The sequence below is a fragment of the Felis catus genome, chromosome B3 (assembly GCF_018350175.1).
Source record: "Felis catus isolate Fca126 chromosome B3, F.catus_Fca126_mat1.0, whole genome shotgun sequence".
In the NCBI taxonomy this organism is placed as follows: domain Eukaryota; kingdom Metazoa; phylum Chordata; class Mammalia; order Carnivora; family Felidae; genus Felis; species Felis catus.
This window is the reverse complement of record NC_058373.1, coordinates 144273146-144293021: the sequence shown is the minus strand read 5'-3', so window position 1 is coordinate 144293021 and position 19876 is coordinate 144273146. Positions and strand designations below refer to the sequence as shown.

At 43.7% G+C, this 19876-nt stretch overlaps 1 protein-coding gene across 3 annotated transcripts in view; it reads right to left on the bottom strand.

Annotated features, from left to right (window-relative positions):
• The window catches only part of RCOR1 (REST corepressor 1), a 129349-nt gene extending 109730 nt beyond the window's left edge, over nucleotides 1-19619 (bottom strand). Inside the window, exons 1-3 of one of the 3 annotated variants that reach the window (XM_045060562.1) lie at nucleotides 19232-19464; nucleotides 19098-19157; nucleotides 8842-8890 (exon numbers count right to left, since the gene is read on the bottom strand). In XM_045060562.1, coding sequence (XP_044916497.1) covers nucleotides 8842-8890; nucleotides 19098-19157; nucleotides 19232-19333 — 211 coding nt within the window. In that variant the 5' untranslated portion in view covers nucleotides 19334-19464. Of the gene's footprint in view, nucleotides 1-8841; nucleotides 8891-19097; nucleotides 19158-19231 lie in introns of all 3 variants that reach the window. The other 2 variants (XM_023256081.2, XM_045060561.1) reach the window with 2 other exon arrangements.
• Nucleotides 19620-19876: the final 257 nt, after the last annotated feature.

Sequence of the window (19876 nt, the reverse complement as noted above, 5' to 3'; positions counted from 1 at the left end):
GGCTCTGGGCTGAAGGCTCAGAGCCTGGAGCCTGTTTCCGATTCTGTGTCTCCCTCTCTCTCTGCCCCTCCCCCGTTCGTGCTCTGTCTCTCTCTGTCCCAAAAATAAATAAAAACGTTGAAAAAAAAAAAATCCGTCTATTCTAACAGCCTAAGAGCTTTCAAATCCGTCCTCATTTCCTTCCCTCACTACAACTTAGTTCCATGAGGGCTAAGATGTCAAGTTTGTTCACAGTGCCTAGATGAGTATCTAGAAAAATAGCAGATGCTCATTTAAAAGTTTCTGAATGATGAGGCACCTGGGTGGCTCAGTCGGTTAAGTGTCTGACTTCAGCTCAGGTCATAATCCTGCAGCTCGTAAATTCAAGCCCCCCATAGCTTGGGATTCTCCCTCTCCCTCTTTCTCTCTCTGCCCCTACCCCACTGTGCGCTCTTTCTCTCTCAAAATAAACTTTAAAAACATAAATAAATAAATAAATACATACATACATACATACATACATAAAATTCATGGTCAATACAACATGCATTATTTCACAAAAATATTGCATTTCTGCTTCCACAATACAAACATTAAGGAATTTATATTTTATACATATCAAAGAGACATCAGTCTTTAATGATTTTTGACAATTATCTAAACAACATTAAAATAGGGGCGCCTGGGTGGCTCAGTCAATGAAGTGTCCGACTTCATTTCAGGTTGTGATCTCACGGTTTGTGAGTTCGAGCCCTGCGTCGGGCTCTGTGCTGACAGCTCAGAGCCTGGAGCCTGCTTCTGATTCTGTGTGTGTGTGTGTGTCTCTCTCTCTGCCCCTCCCTGCTCACGCTCTGTCTCTCTCTCCCTCTCTCTCTTTCAAAAATAAACATTAAAAAAAAATTATTTAAACAACATTTAAAATAAATTCCAAATAGGGAATGACTGATACTAAGTACAGGGTTATTTAAACAACATTTAAAATAAATTCCAAATAGGGAATGACTGATACTAAGTACAGAGTTTCTTTTGGGATAATGAAAATGAAATTAAGATAGCGGTAATGGGGGGCGCCTGGGTGGCTCAGTCGGTTAAGCATCCAACTTCGGCTCAGGTCATGATCTCGTGGTTCGTGAGTTCGGGCCCCACGTCGGGCTCTGTGCTGACAGCTTAGAGCCTGGAGCCTGCTTTGGAATCTGTGACTCCCCCTCTCTCTGACTCTCCCCCACTCATGCTCTGTCTCTCTCTGTCTCTCAAAAATGAATAAATGTTTTAAAAAAAAATTTTTTTAAAAGATAGTGGTACTGGTTGCAAAACTCTGAATATACTAAAACCAAACTGTAGCTTAAAAGAGTGAATTTTATGGTATGTGAATTACATCTTAATAAACCTATTATTGCAAAATGAAATAAATTCCTTAGCTTGGCACACAGGCCCTTGTGATTTGGCATACACCTACCTGTCCGGTCTCACCGTCCGCCACTTTCCCAATTACGTCTGTGAGTTTCATCTGTATCAAATTGCTCATGACTCCCCGAGAAAGCCCTCTCTGCTCACAGGACTCCACGTTAAGTATGTGGCTCCCTCGTCCCTGCATCTGCCCTTCCAGACCTAGCTTAAGGGTCGGGAGAGCCTCTCATTCCACACCCCATTTCAACCACATCACCTCGTCCCACCGACCAAAGGCTTGCAGAGCACAGATGTGCCTCTATCACATGGCTTTATCATAGCAGACCAGGCATTTTGTGACCGTGAAAAATAGTAGACAGTCAATAAATAATTAAGTCTAATATACAACTTCATATTCTATAATATGCAAATACCACTTAAAAGCAAATTTATTCAACTTCAGCCATAAAAACTTTTTGATTAACAAAACAGGGCAGGGGCTCCTGGGTGGTTCAGTCAGTTAAGCGTCCGACTTTGGCTCAGGTCATGATGTCACGGTCCCTGAGTTCGAGCCCCGCGTCGGGCTCCGTGCTGACAGCTCAGAGCCTGGAGCCTGTTCTGGATTCTGTGTCTCCCTCTCTCTCTCTGCCCATCCCCCGCTCACACTCTATCTCTCTCTCTCTCTCAAAAATAAATGAACATTAAAAGAATGCTTTTAATATGGCAAAAACCTTACAATTATTAAATCTGTTTGCTGAACATACAGGATTCATTAATACTTTTTTTTTCATGTTTAAGTTTTTCATTAGCAAAAAAAGCAAAGTTACTAGTATTTAGGAAAATTATGTGTAATATTCTCTGAGAGAAAACTTCAGTGTTCTCAGACCAGCAAAAGTGTAGCAGTCCATCACTTTCTCCCACGAGTCCCTAAAAGCAAGTACGAAAGTGGAATGTGTGAAAAACAAGGTAACAGACATGTCCAAAGGGTCGTAATTATGCTCCTAAAAAGCTAAAACTAAAACACGTAATCGTACCTCCTCTTACTTCTCCACAGTGTAATTCCAATTTGATACATGTTCTTGGTTTGTTTCCTTCACAATTCAACACAGTCAACCAATGAGCACGTCTGAGGTAAAAGCCGCCTGCTTCTAGAACGCCTCACGATTATTAGCTTTGTCTCAACTGCATCAAAGTTTGTGGGACCCACGCTTCAAATCACTGGCATCAACACTTGCCCTCTGCTTTCGCTACTTGCTCTTAGTAAGGCAGAAAGTGGGGCTTTAAAACCTTTTTTATAGCAATAAAACTCTTAAAACGTTACCCAGAAACTTAATATGCGAAACTAAATAAAAGCTCGGCGATCCCAGTTCATACCCTACTTTAACAGGGTGAGGGGCCCGCACCCCTGCCCCCCAACTCCTCGCTGCATTAACAACGCTGTAAAAAATGGCGGCGCCATGGCAACTGACCTGTTGCCAAGCAAGCAGAACACCAAGCAACTACTCCAAATGACAGTTCGCGCGTTGATCCATAAAACTCTAATTTAGCGTAGTATCAATATATGGCATACAAATGCACCAGATGTTCAAAAATCTAAAAGACATTTAGCTGAAAATGACTAGAAGACAATAGGAATTCTGTGTTTCAAAAGGAACACACACAAATATTCTTTTTACTACATTCCGGCAAGATGCAGTTGGGTCCAAGACAGTCCAAGAATGAGATAGTTCCTCAATTATACTTCTCTCAGAAATACTACAAGTAATAAGTTTTAAATAATTCACTCTTTTTAACATTTATTTATTTTTGAGAGAACATGAGCAGGGGAGAAAGAGAGAGAGGGAGACACAGAATCCGAAGCAGGCTCCAGGCTCCAAGCTGTCAGCACAGAGCCCGACGTGGGGCTCAAACCCACAAACTGCGAGACCATGACCTGAGCTGAAGTGGGATGCTCAACCGACTGAGCCACCCAGGTGCCCCCTGAAGAATTTATTTTTTAAAGAAGAGTGAATTCAAAAAAATTATCTGCCTTTGGAAAATTGTGGGCTAGAATCATCAAGTGTCAATGAACAGGCAGACCAGATGAAGCACTTTATCACGAATACTGAAATGAATAGTGGCTTTATAAAAACACAAAGTTTGGTATTATGGTTTCTAAAAGCATCATTATTCTTTATTATTACATTTATTATTCATTACCATTACTTGATGTTTCCATGAACATAAATCCCAAATTTAAAAGTTTAAAAGCCGTAACAACATCAAGAAGAAACCAAATAGGTTAGGGGCAAAACATATAAAACAAGTATTAATGTTTTCTAACAAAAAGGGGATATAACCGGGGCACTGGCTCACTGGGTTGGAAGAACGTGTGACTCTTGATCTCCGGGGTCATGAGTTCGAGCCCCTCACTGGGTATAGAGATTAAATAAACTTTAAAAAAAGGGGAGGGGGAATATAACCAATTCATCTGGTTACCATTTATATATATATATATCTTTTTTGGTAAGCTCTACGTCGAACGTGGGACTCAAACTCATGACTGAGGTCAAGAGTCACGTACGTGCTCTACCAACTGAGCAAGCCAGGTGCCCCTCTGCTTACACCTTTGAAAAAAATCTAGCCTTTTGTCAAAAGTAGAGTGACATGAACCAGATTTACCCTGTTGTCTCGAACAACTGAAAACCGGACGACTACATGAAGCGAGTTTTCAAGGCACTGGACACCAAGCAACATAGTACAGTGAACCCTGAGAGAGCACAAAGCAGTAAGTCCTACAACCAAAGAGTTTCCAGCTGACAGCTTAGGGAGAGGGAACTCAGGACAAGTCAGGCAGTCTCTCTGAGTTGAGGGGACAGGCTGGGGTCAGGGAAGCCAAGGCAGGCCTGAGTTCGGGGGGGGGGGGGGGGGGGGGGGGGCGGGGGGAAGAACGTCAGAGAAGCGAGAAGGCTGTGCACAACTGCTGCGCCTGCCCGAGGTCTGCAGAGGGCCCCGCGGGTAGTGGGCACGGCACTGACAGCACCTTACTACACATCGGAAGAAAATTCTTGAAGCCTGTGGATGAAGAACCACCCAAAACGATAAAAGGGAACAATCCACGAAGCTCACACAGGGCCAAGAACAGTGCGGGCTCCCAACAGCCAGAGTAGAAAACCTCGGAGTTCACGGACCGTCAGTGGAGCACGCACAAGAGTTTTGACTCCGTGGGGGCAAATAATTAGCCCTGGATGAAATGCTGCTCCGATGCTGCCTACCAAAGCTTGAAGATCCGAAATGAACAAACTATTTCTAAGGAACTTAACCATGTCCCAGAAAAAATGCTCAAGAATATTTATAGGAATACAAAAATATCCAGCATCCATCAAAGTAAAATTCATAATGTCTGGCATCCAAATTAAAAACTACCAGACAAGCAAAGAAGCAGGAAAAGGCAACCCATAATGAGGAGAAAATCAATCAATCAAAACCAACCCAGAAATGACGCAGATGATAGAATTCAGAGACAAAAGCATTAGAACAATTACAACTGTATTTCAACGTGTCTAAGATATTAGAGGAAAGACTATGTTAAGCAGAAACATGAACTATATATAATTTTTTAAAGACCCAAATCAAACTTCTAAGGTATGAAACCTATAATGTCTGAGATGAAAAATTCTGGATGGGATTAAGGGCAGATCATACACTGTAAATGAATAGAGAACTTAAAGACACAGCACAGGGACGCCTGAGTAGCTCAGTTGGTTGAGTGTCTGACTCTAGATTTCGGCTCAGGTCGTGATCTCGTTGTTCATTAGTTCGAGCCCAGAGACAGACTCTGTGCTGACAGCAAGGAGCCTGCTTGGGATTCTCTCTCCCTCTCTCTCTGCTCCTCCCCTGCTTGAGTGCACTCTCTTCCTCTCTCAAATAAATAAGCATTAAAAAAATAAAGACATAGCAATAGAAACTATCCAAAATGAAACAAAAAAAGACAAACAGATTCAGTAAGCAGGGGGACTTCAATTAGCCTATCATACACGGGGCTGTACACTTTAAATACGTAGTTAATTTTATGTCAATTATGCCTCAATAAGGCTGTTTTTAGGAACCTAATCTTTCAAGACAAGGTTGAGCCCTCAATACTGTTGGTTTTTTAAGTCCTATATTTATCTTCAATATAGCCATACATCTTAATCATCTTTCTGGTTTAATTAGGTACCAAATAATCACCTCAAAAAATAAAGCTCTCCTAAGCTTTCCATTTCCACTTGTGTTCTCAAGGAACCTCATCATGAACGCCTTAACAGTAACATTAAACAACTACCCAGGGCCACCTGGGTGGCTTAGTCGCTTAACCAACCGACTCTTTGTTTTGGTTCCCGACATGATCTTGCCAGTTCATGGATTCGAGTTTGCGCTGACGGTGCGGAGCCTGCTTGAGATCCTCTCTCCCTCTCTCTCAAAATAAATAAATAAACTTTAAAACAACAACAGATACCCAGCTAAAAGAACTGAGTACACAGCCATCCCATCTCACTATGCACCTTGATAAAAAGGCAAAATTTCTGAACCAATTATAAAAATTAAAAACAAAAATTTCATTTCATCAGAATCTCTAGATCAATAGATCAATCCATAGAATTTCCTGGAGTAACAGAAATGTTCTGTTCTGCACTATCCAATATGGCAGCCAGTAAGTACACAGTGCTATAGAGCACCTGAATTGTGGCTAGTGTGACAGAACAGAATTTTTTATTTTATTTAGGTTGTTTGTTTTTTTTAAGTAATCTCTGTGCCTAACGTGGGGCTTGAATTCATGACCCCAAAATCAAGAGTCACATGATCTATCAACTGAGCCATCCAGGAGTCCCTTATCTAAATTTAATAAATTTTGGGGCGCCTGGGTGGCGCAGTCGGTTAAGCGTCCGACTTCAGCCAGGTCACGATCTCGCGGTCCGTGAGTTCCAGCCCCGCGTCGGGCTCTGGGCTGATGGCTCGGAGCCTGGAGCCTGTTTCCGATGCTGTGTCTCCCTCTCTCTCTGCCCCTCTCCCGTTCATGCTCTGTCTCTCTCTGTCCCAAAAATAAATAAATGTTGAAAAAAAAAATTTTAATTTAATAAATTTTAATTTAAATATTTTCATATAGTAGTGGCTCCATTATTGGGCAGCTCAAGACAAAAAGAAAATCTATACTGAAATTTTTAAGATTAGAATTTTCAAAATAATTTAATATTTATAGCTTACATATATTATTAATTTTTAAATTACTAAAAACCATAAAATTATAAACACTGAAAACCTTTCTTTTTTTAAGTAGGCTCTATGCCCAACGTGGGACTCAAACTCATGACCCCAAGATCAAGCACATGCTCTACCAACTAAGCCAGCCAGGCACCCCTGAAAAAAACTTTTTTTTTTTTTTTTTTTTATTCTGAGAGAGAGAGAGCGCACACAAGAAGAAGGACAGAGAAAGAGGGAGAGAATCTCAAGCAAGCTCCACACTAACAGTGTGGAGCTCAAACTCATGAACTGTAAGATCATGACCTGAGCAGAGATCAAGAGTCAGATGCTTAACTGACTGAGCCACCCAGGCGCCCTTAAAAAAACTATTTTTTAGGGGCGCCTGGGTGGCGCAGTCGGTTAAGCGTCCGACTTCAGCCAGGTCACGATCTCGCGGTCTGTGAGTTCGAGCCCCGCGTCGGGCTCTGGGCTGATGGCTCAGAGCCTGGAGCCTGTTTCCGATTCTGTGTCTCCCTCTCTCTCTGCCCCTCCCCCGTTCATGCTCTCTCTCTCTGTCCCAAAAATAAATAAACGTTGGAAAAAAAAAAAATTAAAAAAAAAAACAAAAAACTATTTTTTAAAGCTTGGCTCAAAGGAGCATCTCACCTAAAACTTCCTGGTTCCTTTAATCCCCCCACTCTCCACCACAGGAAGGATTAGGTGACCCTCTGTATCCTGCCAGCAATGTATGAGGGACTGGGGACAGTGGGAAATGAGAAGTAACTCCCTAACGGGGATGACGTTTCCTTTTAGGGGTGTTTTGGAACTAGACGGGGTGGTGGTTGCACAACAATGTGAATGTACTAAATGCCAATAAATTGTTCGCTTTAAAACAGTTAATTTTAGGGGTGCCTGGGTGGCTCAGTTAGTTAAGTGTCCAACTTTGGCTCAGGTCATGATCTCACAGTTCTTGAATTTAGCTCTGCATCAGGCTCTGTGCTGACAGCGTGGAGCCTGGAGCCTGCTTCAGATTCTGTCTCTCTCTCTCTCTACCCCTCTTCTGCTGGCACTCTCTCTCCCTCAAAAATAAACATTAAAAAATAATAAGATAAAATGGTTAATTGTATATGTTATGTGAATCTCACCTTGATAAAAAAATTGGGAGGTGCCTGGCTGGCTCAGGAGATCAAAAGTATATGACTCTTGATCTCAGGGTCATGAGTTCAAGCCCCATGTTGGGTGTGGAGATTACCTAAACAAATAAAACTTAAAACAAACAAAAAAAATTAATGTATTTAAGCAAGATGTGCACCTCTAATTTACATAAATTCATTATAACGAGAGCACAAAAAATAGGGAAAATCAGATTCTACATGTAATCTAAAAATTCATTTTTCCTTGGGTTTCCATTTCTTAAATGACTGAGCCTGCTGCTTAGTTATTAAATGTGCATTACAAAATGCCTATTCAAGGAACATCAGCCACACCAAGAACATGTTCGTACTAAACTCAGAACCACATCCAGCTGTGACAAGTTAGCAGAAGATGAGCCTTAAAAAATTTTTTTAAGTTTATTTATTTATTTTGAGAGAGAGAACATGAGCGGGAGAGGGGCAGAGAGAGAGAGAGAGAGAGAGAGAGAGAGAGAGAATCCCAAGAAGGCTCCACACCCTGTGCAGAGCCTGACACAGAGCTCAATCCAACGAATCCTGAGATGACGACCCGATCTAAAATCAAGAGTCGGACACTCAAAGGACTGAGCCACCCAAGGACCCCGAGCCTTAAAGAATTTAAACCTGAACTGGTGGCTCAAAGAACTATGCCGCTGCCCTCTATGAAAGCAGAAGCTCCCAGAAAACTCTACAGTATTAAGACCACACTAACTACTCCCTCTACTCTGCTATCCCTACCTTCTGCGTCCGCGCTAATTCTGAGAGCAGAACGAGCCCCACGCCAGCAGAGGTAAAGGCACGTAACCTTCCGTGAGAGGGGTGCACGTGTGTGTGCGTAACACAGCACAGAAATACCCTTAGTTCAGGTCAACGTTAATGTTTAGGTAACCCCAAAATTTTAATTTACCTTTTCAGACACAGGCCATCAAGCAGTCTTTCCTGGCCACTAGATGAAACTGAAGAATAGCACAGTTCACCGTTAGGAGCAAAGACTCACCTAAGTGCCCTCAGTTTAAGTACAAAGGAAGCCCTGAGGTTCTAGGCAGACAAAAACTAGTCCTTAATTAAATTACACTATGATAAAATCAAACATGGCACAGCTCACGTTTGAGTCGATCAGGAAAAGGCTTGCAATTTTCTTTATACTCTGGTCTCTGAAAAATAGAACAAAACTAGTAACACCAAGAAATATATACCTTGGATGGAGGTGGGACAGGGTTAGTTTGGTTTAGGGTTTTTTGTTTGTTTGTTTGTTTGTTTTTGCATAGGGGAAGGAGGACGGCAATAATACACAAGGAAGGGATTAGTTGCTGAACAATACTAACCAGATAGTTGGTACGGGTGAAATCAAGGGTTTTTTAAAAATACTCTCTCAGATATTTTATCATTTCACACCTTATTCAAGACATGGTTCTTAAATTTATTCCACAGCTCAAGTTCAATGTGAACCTGTAAAAAAATATATTGGGTGGGACTGGGGGTGGAGACAGGATAGTTGATATTTAAATGTTACTCTCATATCTGTTAAACTGAAGGGTGGCTAAACTGACATTATCCATTATAACCTTAAATCATATAATCTTAAGAAATCACTCCCCTCCTGGGGCGCCTGGGTGGCTCAGTCGGTTGAGCCTCTGACTTCAGCTCGGGTCACGATCTCACGGTCCGTGAGTTCGAGCCCCGCATCGGGCTCTGGGCTGATGGCTCAGAGCCTGGAGCCTGCTTCCGATTCTGTGTCTCCCTCTCTCTCTGCCCCTCCCCCATTCGTACTCTCTCTCTGTCTCAGAAATAAACGTTAAAAAAAATTAAAAAAAAAAAAAAAAAAGAAATCACTCCCCTCCAAAAACCCCTGTAATTGTATTTGAAGCTCTGAAGACTATTTCATTTTTTTTTTAATTTTTTTTTCAACGTTTATTTATTTTTGCGACAGAGAGAGACAGAGCATGAACGGGGGAGGGGCAGAGAGAGAGGGAGACACAGAATCAGAAACAGGCTCCAGGCTCTGAGCCATCAGCCCAGAGCCCGACGCGGGGCTGGAACTCACGGACCGCGAGATCGTGACCTGGCTGAAGTCGGACGCTTAACCGACTGCGCCACCCAGGCGCCCCGCTGAAGACTATTTCAACATACATGCAGTAGTAAAGCAACTCACTCCAATCTGCGCCAATCAACCAAACCAATCTGTGTTTTCACTGCCAGGAAGAAAAGGAATATAACTGGGCACGAAGCAGATTCTGGCAACCATAAACATAAAACTCCAGAACACCTGGGAGCACATGGAAACAACGAACCAACTGATCCAATAAAGCACTACTTCTATCTTTAAATGTTTGTTTTTAAGTATTTTAAGCATGGAGCCCAATGCGGAACCCAATGTAGGGCCTGAACTGAGCACCCTGAGATCATGACCTGAGCTGAGGTCAACAGTAAGACATTTAACCGACTGAGCCACTCAGATGCCCCTAAGTGTTTTTCTTAAAAAGGATTTCTGGCTGACTCTCCCTGAAATACAGTAGGTTGAAATCTGACTCCAACTTAACAATGAATGGTATCTTGGAGTTTTTCCTTTCTTAGTGATATATAAAATGATGTTGCATTAAAAACAGAACTACCCTACGGCCCAGCAGTTGCACTACTAGGTATTTATCCAAGGCATACAGCTGTGCTGTTTCGAAGGGGCACACGCACCCCCATGTTTATAGCAGCCCTATCGACAATAGCCAAAGTATGGAAAGAGCCCAAATGTCCATCGGTGCATGAATGGATAAAGAAGATGTGGTATATATATATACAAGGGAGTATTACTTGGCAATCATAAAGAAGGAAATCTTGCCATCTGCAACTACGTGGATGGAACTGGAAGCTATTACGCTAAGCGAAATTAGAGAAAGACAAATACCATATGACTTCACTCATATGAAGTCTTTGAGATGCAAAACAGATGAACATAAGGGAAGGGAAGCAAAAATAATACAAAAACAAGGAGGGGGACAAAACATAAGAGACTCTTAAAGACAGAGAACAGAGGGTTACTGGAGGGGTTGTGGAAGGGGGATGGGCTAAATGGGTAAGGGGCATTGAGGAAGACACTTGTAGGGATGAGCACTGGGTGTTATAATAGGGGATGAATCACTGGAATCTACTCCTGAAATCATTATTGCACAATATGCTAACTAACTCGGATGTAAATAAATAAATAAACAAACAAAACACCAAAACAAAAAAGAAAAATAAATAAGTAATGGTGCATCTTACAACTAAGGGCATCTTAGAATGAATGCACTACCTTGGGCAAGTTATTAGGTTGAACCAGAACAAAAAGCCTCTGTTTCCTCATCTGGAAAATGGGAATAATAACGTTACCTTATATGATTGTTGTGACTGTCATATTTAAAATTATCTAATAAATGCTAAGCGTTCAGGGCAACTGAGTGGCTCAGTTGGTTGAGCATCTGACTTCGGCTCAGGTCATGATTTCACGGTTCGTGGGTTCAAGCCCCGTGTTGGGCTCTGTGCTGACAGCTCAGAGCCTAAAGCCTGCTTCAGATTCTGTGTCTCCCTCTCTGCCCCTTCCCTGCTCACGCTCTGTCTCTCAAAAATAAACAAACATTAAAAAAAAATAAACATTAAAACAATAAATACTAAGTGTTCAAACCAGACTGACACACAGTCAGCACTGTCTTCACCCGGCACTGACAGATCATTCCTTTGGAGGTTTTCTGTTAGTGATGACAAGTTTTACCTCCCCATCCGCACACTCACCCATTCCCTTTTAATTAGTGGCAAATCCATTAGACAGATAAATGTAGCACCATACCCATTTGTAAGAAACTCAATTTCTGTTATAGGAACTAAAGCCATAACTTTAACCTCTAACATGCTAACATAACCACATGTTGGACAGAAATTAAATCAGAAGCTTTCAGATCACTTGGCACTGTAATTTGGGTCAAGCAGTTGATAAGTTAGCACACCAAAATGATCTAACACTGAAACAAAACAAACGAAGATGCGTCAAGTCTCAGTGACATTCATCTTCCAAGTCAAGGGTCCTGGTGATAATAATTCCAGGGACTATATACCAAGGCCAGGCTCTCGGCAGAAATACATCCAATCAGGAACATTATTTTTATTTCTTCCTAATCAAAGAAACTCAATCAACCCGCAATCCTAACAAAGGATTAGCACCAAATATAAAGAACTCACACAAATCAATAAGAAAAAGACCAACACTCTACAGAAAAACAGCAAAAGACACATCCATGGGAGGAACTCAAGTAGCCAAAAAACATATAAAAAGACATTTTTAAAAAATGCCAACATAAACCACAAAAAGATAGCACTGCAAAAAGTTAATAAATCTAACCCTATAGTGAAGATTGGGTGAAAAGGAACTTAGGTGCCTTGTTGGTGGACATGTACTTGCTTGGAAAGCATCAAAGCAAATGAATACACAAAATAACTCCACTTACAAAAAGACTTTGACAGTAACAAAACATACTGCTTATCATCCCTAAGCATGTATTAAAGTACAAAAACATGCACGGGAATTCTGCAGGCCTTGAGAGCCGGCCGCTCCAATTTCCCTTCGAGAGAGAAGTGCTGAGAGATGTTTCATTAGCTGGCAGTCCCATCGGCCTGGCACCTCTGGGACCCGCGGCAGCATACACACCAGCGCCAGGCCAGTGCCTGAACCCAGCAGACACTCTAGAGCAGGGCCACCCCTGCCCAATGGGCTCCTCCAACAAGCAAGGTGCTGCCGCTGAGGCTTTCTCCAAGCTGGATCCCAGCCTCAGGCGCCGGGATCCAACCATCCATCACTGTGCTTTCTGCTTTCCTTCGGGGCTGTCGCACCTACATCCAGTCTGAGGGGCTTTTGCCACCTAACCTTCCTCTCCTCTTTATCCTTCACAGGCATTTACCCCTATGAATCTCTTGCAAATCTAATCCTAGCTTAGCATATGCTTCTCAGAGGAAGCAAATGAACTATCACAGGAAAAACGTAAATCAACTTCGAATTAGTGGAGGGAAGGGAAGAATTAGCCCTTAGCTGCACCTGACGCAAATACAGCCTAATATATAAAGTATTAATCACAGTGGTGGGGACGTGTATTATTTCCCGTTCTATCTCAACGTTTATTTTTTTAAAAATAACTATTGTTATAATTCTGTCCTATCCTATGGTAATAATCAAAGATATTCAAATTATGCATAATAACTATCCAGTCACTTCCATTTGTGAAAAGCTTAACTGTTAACTTCTGGTTCTAAAATTATAAACACATATCACTGCTCCCAATTGCCATTCCCGGTAACAAGGCTTTAAAACATCTAAAATAACACAAGGTTGAAGCCTGACCTCCTATGGTCTCCAGTCTACCTTGCAGTACTTTCAATGGTTAGGTACCCAAAGACAAATATAAGTCACTTTATCTCCCCAGCCCCTATTTTCCTTATCTAGGACAAAGGAAGGCTGGGTTAGATGGACATTTTAATTTTTACTCTCATTACTTTGAGGGAGGGAAAATCCAAAAACTTCAAAAATTATGTCTAGTATGAAATTTTTACTAAAACCCACATCTTTAAAGAATTTGCCTAATTTGAAAACAGGAGTTTTAGGGATTACTGTTAACATCTCATTTAAATGACATCCTAATGTCATTCTAAAATATGGATTTCTCTCAAACATTTTAGGAGAATGCTTTTTAAATCGACTTCAAAATATTCCATTTTTAAAATTCAACAAAGGAAATTCTTATGAAACTCAACACATTAGATAAGATGTATTTTTTTTTCATTTTTTTAATGTTTATTTATTTTTGAGAGAGACAGACAGAGAGCAAGTGGGGGAGGAACAGAGAGAATGGAGACACAGAATCCGAAGCAGGCTCCAGGCTCCCAGCTGTCAGCACAGAGCCCAACGCGGGGCTCGAACTCACAAACCGCGAGATCATGACCTGAGCCCATGAGCCAAAGTTGGACACTTAACTGACTGAGCCACCGGCACGCCCCAAGATGTATTAATGAAACGTTCAAAACACAAAGCAGAAGAAACTGTTACACTGCAACCATAACCCTACTTTCCACAACTGCTCTTTAAAGCTGCAGGGAAAATTAACTCAGTCCAAATGACTAAACCAGTGTTCCATCCCCAAGCCGTACCTTACTCAGACTTTCACTACGCTGGTACAGAGATTCCTCTCCCAGAAAGTGATTTAAAGTTCTGTTTTAAACAGAAATACAAACTTAAAACATACACCTGAACAAGGATCGTTGTTCTCCATCAGAGTAGGTGACAAACAAGCCTATTTCTTTTCACAACATTCATGGAACCTCTGAGGAAAAGCTCAGAAATGAGGGCTAAACCATAAATTCATTACAACAACCTACGTTGTAAAGAAGAAAACGACAGACGACAACCTGGGGGGAAATACAGTAACTTGGATACAATTTTGATATTTCATCTCCAAAGACTTCAGACTTTTTCAACTCAACTGCCCTGCAAAACCTTATAATACCAAGGAAAATGGCTTTCTAAAAGTAAGCCGAGATTTCTTCAGTACAAATTAACACTGATTTTAAAACAACTATGTTGTGGTGAGCTTCAACCAGCTAACCTCTGAATGACAGTCATCACCCCAGGAAGGGAGTACGGTGGTAAAAGGACGCCACCTTGAAAACACTAACTCTCAGAGACAAGGACCTGGAAGTTTAGAGTAAAAACTCCCTGGCTCAGAACCTAGTTAATGTGTACCTCTCCTGGCCTGGGGACGGATTCAAGGTATCTTTAGTACAATCTAGAAACCTGACCTGAATTACCTATACTCTCTGGTCCTCAGTATTCTTTTTCTGCTCTACAAATGCTTTGGACTCCTTCTCTATCTTTATATCCCTAAATCGTAGCAAATACATGTGACTCAAAAGCAATCATCTTCAAATATCTCGGCGCACAACTTGCATTCAAGTCAATGTTTTCATCATAACCCGGTCTTCCCTCCAAGTAAAGCAGGTAATGCAAGGACCACTGGTTGGCAACCCCAGTCACACGGATGACAATTAAAATAAGGACACCAGGAGATGTTTACTTAGCATTCACTGTGCGTCAGGCACGGTGCTAGGCATTTCACATGCATAAGGTAATTCCTTCTCTTGACGAAGAAAGTTCTATTCTCTGTTTTACAGATGAAGGCAAACTCAAGTAACCTGGGGCGCCTGGGCGGCTCAGTCAGTGGAGCCATCAACTCCTGCTTTCAGCTCAGGTCACGATCTCATGATTCCTGAGTTTGAGCCCCAAGTCGGGCTCCACACTCACAGAGAGGAGTCTGTTTGGGATTCTCTCTCTTTCCGTCTCTCTCTGCCCCTCCGAGCTCACATGCACCCACGCACACTCACACTCACTCTCTCTCTCTCTCTCTCTCAAAATAAATGAACTTAAAAAAAAGAAAAAAAGTGAAGGAACTTGCCCCGGGTCAATACGGAGCTGGCAAGAGACCCTGCCAGGACCCAAACCCAGGTCTGACAATTCTCACCGCCCAAGCTGTCTACCCTACACTGCTTCTGAAAGAAACATGAAATTACAAAGAGGACCGTAACTGATACAATCCTAGACCATTAGGGATGCAAAGAACCCCTGATTCATGACGGAGGAAACCGAGGTTCCTGAAGATAAAGTGACCAGCTCCACTGTTTACCACCTGCTTAGTCACAGAGATCGGGCATTCAATCTCCTGACGACTAGATTTAGGTGTCTCCCCACCACACTACTTAACAAAGTTGATCTCACAGCATTTATCATTACCCTAACCTCTCATTTGAGTGAACACTGCCTCAAAGTATGTCTAAATCATACCACAATCACCACAACTTGTGAATTTAAGAATATCTATAGAGTTGATTTTTACAATGAAACTAAAGCATAGAAAATAATGTGGTCAAGGACAAACATAGAACCAGCAGTAAAAAGAAACAAAAAACAGGCCAAGACCCCCTGTTCAGCAAAATTATTCCACATTAAAGCATTAATGCATTTTACTAAGAGAAATCAACTCTGAAGTGACAAGCTGAGCCAATGACAACCCAAAATCTCAAATCTGATGAAACTGGATTCAATGTACAAATACAGGTTGCTTTTTTAAAGGACTATTATCTCAAAAATATTTGCCAATAACAACTTCTTCTTTAAGAGTCATAATTTTAGTATCAGTGAACTGTGATACTGACAACCAACACAGGATGAAAGTTGACATAAAAACACATGCTTCAGAAAACAAAGAACTTGAGTCAACCTTAAAATCCTGTCACTGTGTTTCTCTAGCTAGAATGCCAACCGGTGGTAGAAATATATAGGCTCCAGATTCCTGCCTTGCGTGCATACCAGTAAGATCATGGAAAACATTCACATCTTTATATAGAAAAACACTACTCATTTGAAATTAAATTATGCTTTGCAAGTACATATAGGAAATAACCTACCAGAAGTAGGACAGAATAAGCATTCTTCCTTCTTACTCTGTTCTACGATTACCAAATTCTAAGACACCAATGACAACATACACAACGGCAATCTGGACACCATACGTGGGAGCAAAGCCTAAGTTAAAGACGTAGAACTACATTCTGGTGTCTGTTTTCAAAACTAATCGATAAAATTTCTCCTATCATTGTAAACATAGATGGTATTTTAAATTGCCAAGGTATGCCACAGGCCACTAATCTAGTCTGGGTCTTAATTTGATTATGAAAACCTAATGAGTATTTTAGGGCTACAGAGCCCCATCCGCTTCAGTCTCTATTTTGTAAAGGATGACAGAAATGGATCTTCTTTGGACTATGCAGGGAGTATCAGATGTTCCCAGCTTCAACCATTTGCTTTTAAAGCTAAATAGGCTCAATTTGGGATAATATGGGTAAATAAAACCTGACTTAAAAAAAATTAAAATCAACTTCTTCCACTCACAGTGGACTCCAACTCATCAGAGAGAGTTAAAAAAAAAAAAAAAGAAAGGAAAGGAAAGAAAAGAAAAAAGGGCTCTCTGAAGAGTTTCACACTCACTCGTTCAAAATTCTGGTTTAAAAAAAATGCATTCCAAACTCAGGCAGGGAAAAAGGACAAGCACTAACAATCCCAATCTCAATTCCATATTTCTCCTAGCTTACACTCATGGAAAGAACTGTTCAGTCTAAAGACCTAAAAACATTTTGGAGGGGGGGGGGGGGCGGCTAGGAAACAAATATGGTGTACCACTTCTACTCCAAAATGGAAGTCTCCTCTCCCCTTAGATTTTAAGTTCCATATAAGAACACGTTGAAAAAACTCACTAAGAAACAATAAGGTCCCACAATTTTCAGCCACATCTATGAATCTGTCCTGCTGCTCAGACTGGCAAAAGAGGGCTTAAAACTATTTCATAGCAGTTAGATTCCTTTCCAGCTTAAAACAACACAAAATAGGCAATCTGTAAATGTTAATGCCACAACCCAACCCATTGGCAGTCAGACTATGCAGAACATTTACAATGTTTCACTTTTAGAGTGGCAGGTCTCTAGCAAATGCATGCTGGTACCTATTCCATGAAAAATACAAGGGCAGCTCAAGAAAGGATCCTACCATATCTGCCATTTCAAAGAAAAGAACAAACCCAAAGCCAGGCTCACTACTGACATCGATACTTAGAAGAAGATCAGAAATCTAATTCCTGTTGTTGCCATTTCCTTAGTCACATCCAACATACTTAAGTAAAGCTTTCAAAACCAACATAACCAAAACGTACTAAAAATCGACCAACTTACTAAAAGATCCGTGGCAAGTTGATTTTTTTTTTTAATCTATGTGAGAAACTTGGTGACAACCTATGCTTTATGTTCTGTGTATTAAAACAAAGATGGACTTGACCTACAAAATGAAGATAGGGTCAACTGTAACCAAAAAACAGCATGCTTCCCCTGGTGGCCAACCTAGGAATGGAGAAGGCATGCACACAAGAGAAAAAGCCTGGTCTCCCAGTTCTATCTGTCACTCTTGTCAATGAGAAGTCACTACCAAAAAAGGAAGATGTGGGGGAAGGGGAACCGATCAAAAAGACTAACACGAATTAAAAAGGAATCCAAACCTGGGTGTTAAGACTACATGAATGTAAGCGACTTAAATCAACAGACTAAAATTTAGAAAGCAAATATGGGCAAGGTCATTTATTCCCAGAGTGCCCAAAAGCTCACTCAGGGATCCCTGTGTATCTTCACTTCAAAGAACGCCCAGAGTTCAGTACCTTAATAACAGCTCAAGAGCGATCTCCTTTCTCAAGGACTAGATCCTTGCAATTTTCTGCAGTCTTGTTTCCAAGGAAAGGCAGTTATGCATTTATTTTCTCAAAGAAACTAGTGGCATAACCTAGATACCCTCCTGCTCTAAAGCCCTCCAACCAGAAAGCCTGTTAGCTCCACTTCTGCAAGATTGTTTCGAATTTTATTTCATAAAACCCACGTCCTTTCGAACATCTTCTATGCCAACAGTCTTTAAAGAACAGTCTCATGGAGAGCCGGGCTAGAATCTCACGCACTAAAATCTGACGAATTCCTTTGTCTGATTAGATTTTTTCTGGTACCACTTTAAATTTGCTTCCACGCAGAACAGCAGCAAGGAAAGTAAATGTTCCCTTCGAGGGTGGAGGGACCTCTTGGAGGTGGAAATAATTCGTTAGGCTAAAGCTTCCCAGGGTTCTATTCTTTTCACAACCCCTTCCTTCAAGAAAAACAAAACAAAACAAAAAAGGAAACACACGGACATTTACAAATAGGTCCTAAAATCGAACTGCCACGAGCAAGCCTCTCTTCCCCGGGCAGGCGCCCTCTGGGAAGCTCACACTTCTTAACTGAATTGGGGGGGGGGGGGGGGTCGTTTCTCTACTCCCCCCTCGCCCCAGGCTGGGAGGGGAGGCAGGGGCACGCAGAAGCCCGGGGGGCAGCAGGAAGAGAAAAAGGCAAGTGCTGCGACATTTGGCAGGGCAGAGAGGGGTCGGAGGGCGTCCCGAGTCCGGGGCGCTCGCAGCACGCTAACTCTCCGGCGCCGCCACCCCTACCCCCGGCCGAGGCGCAGCCGGCCGGGACCCCGGGACCCCCCCCCCAGGCCGACGCCGCCCCGCTCCTCGGGGGCGCAGCGGGCCAGGCGGCAGCGACCCGGCCGGGGGGCGACTTGAGCCTCCCCGGGGCGCGGGGCGCGCTCGCGGACCACGCTCGGGTGTGTGCTCCCCTCCCCGTCCTCGCCCTGCTGTTCTCCCCGCGGACAGCAGGGCGAACACACACAAAAAGAAAGTTGTCCGGGGGCCCCCGCCCCCTCGGGTCGCGGGGCCCGGGGGCGCTACTCACCGGGGTCGAAGTCGGGCACCACCGCCTGGTACTGGGGTCCGACCCGCATGCCGCCGCCACCTGCGGGGAAGCAGAGCACCGCGGTCAGCGCGGGCGGGCGGGCGCGGGGGCGGCGCGGGGCGGCTGCCACCTACCGTGCTCCTCGTCGCTGGACGAGCCCGAGCTGCCTTCCTCCCAGGAGTTGCTGCTGCTGTTACCATTGGGCGCCGCCGCCGCCAAACTTTTATTCTGCCCATTATTGGGGGCGGCGGCGGCCGAGGCGGCGGCCGAGGCGGAGGCGGCGGCGGCGGCGGCCGAGGCGGAGGCGGTGGCCGAGGCGGCGGCGGCCGAGGCGGAGGCGGCGGAGGCGGCGGCGGCCGAGGCGGCCGAGCTGGCCGCGTTGTTCCTCCCTCTCCGCTTCCCTGAGACCTCGGGGCCCTTCTCCACCATGGCCGGCATCGGCGGGGGCCGGGGCCGGGCGAAAGTGGCGGGGCCCCGCGGCTCCTGAGGAGGGGGCGCCGGGCGGGGGGGGGGGGGGGAGGAGCGCGGGCAGGCGCGGGGCCGGGCGGGCGCGGCGGGAACCCGCGGGCGCGAGTCGGAGCCGGGGGTGGCCGGGCGGGCGGAGCGCGGTGCGGCTTCAAGCCCCCAGCGCCGAGCCGAGCGCAACTTTCGCTCTCATCGCCGCCCGCACTTCACTGGCACTAACTACTCCGGGAGCCGCGAGCGGGCTGGGGGGGGGGGGGGGGGGGGGCGGGGCCTGGGGCGAGCCGGGGGTGGGGGGGAAGCCGCGCGCAGCCCAA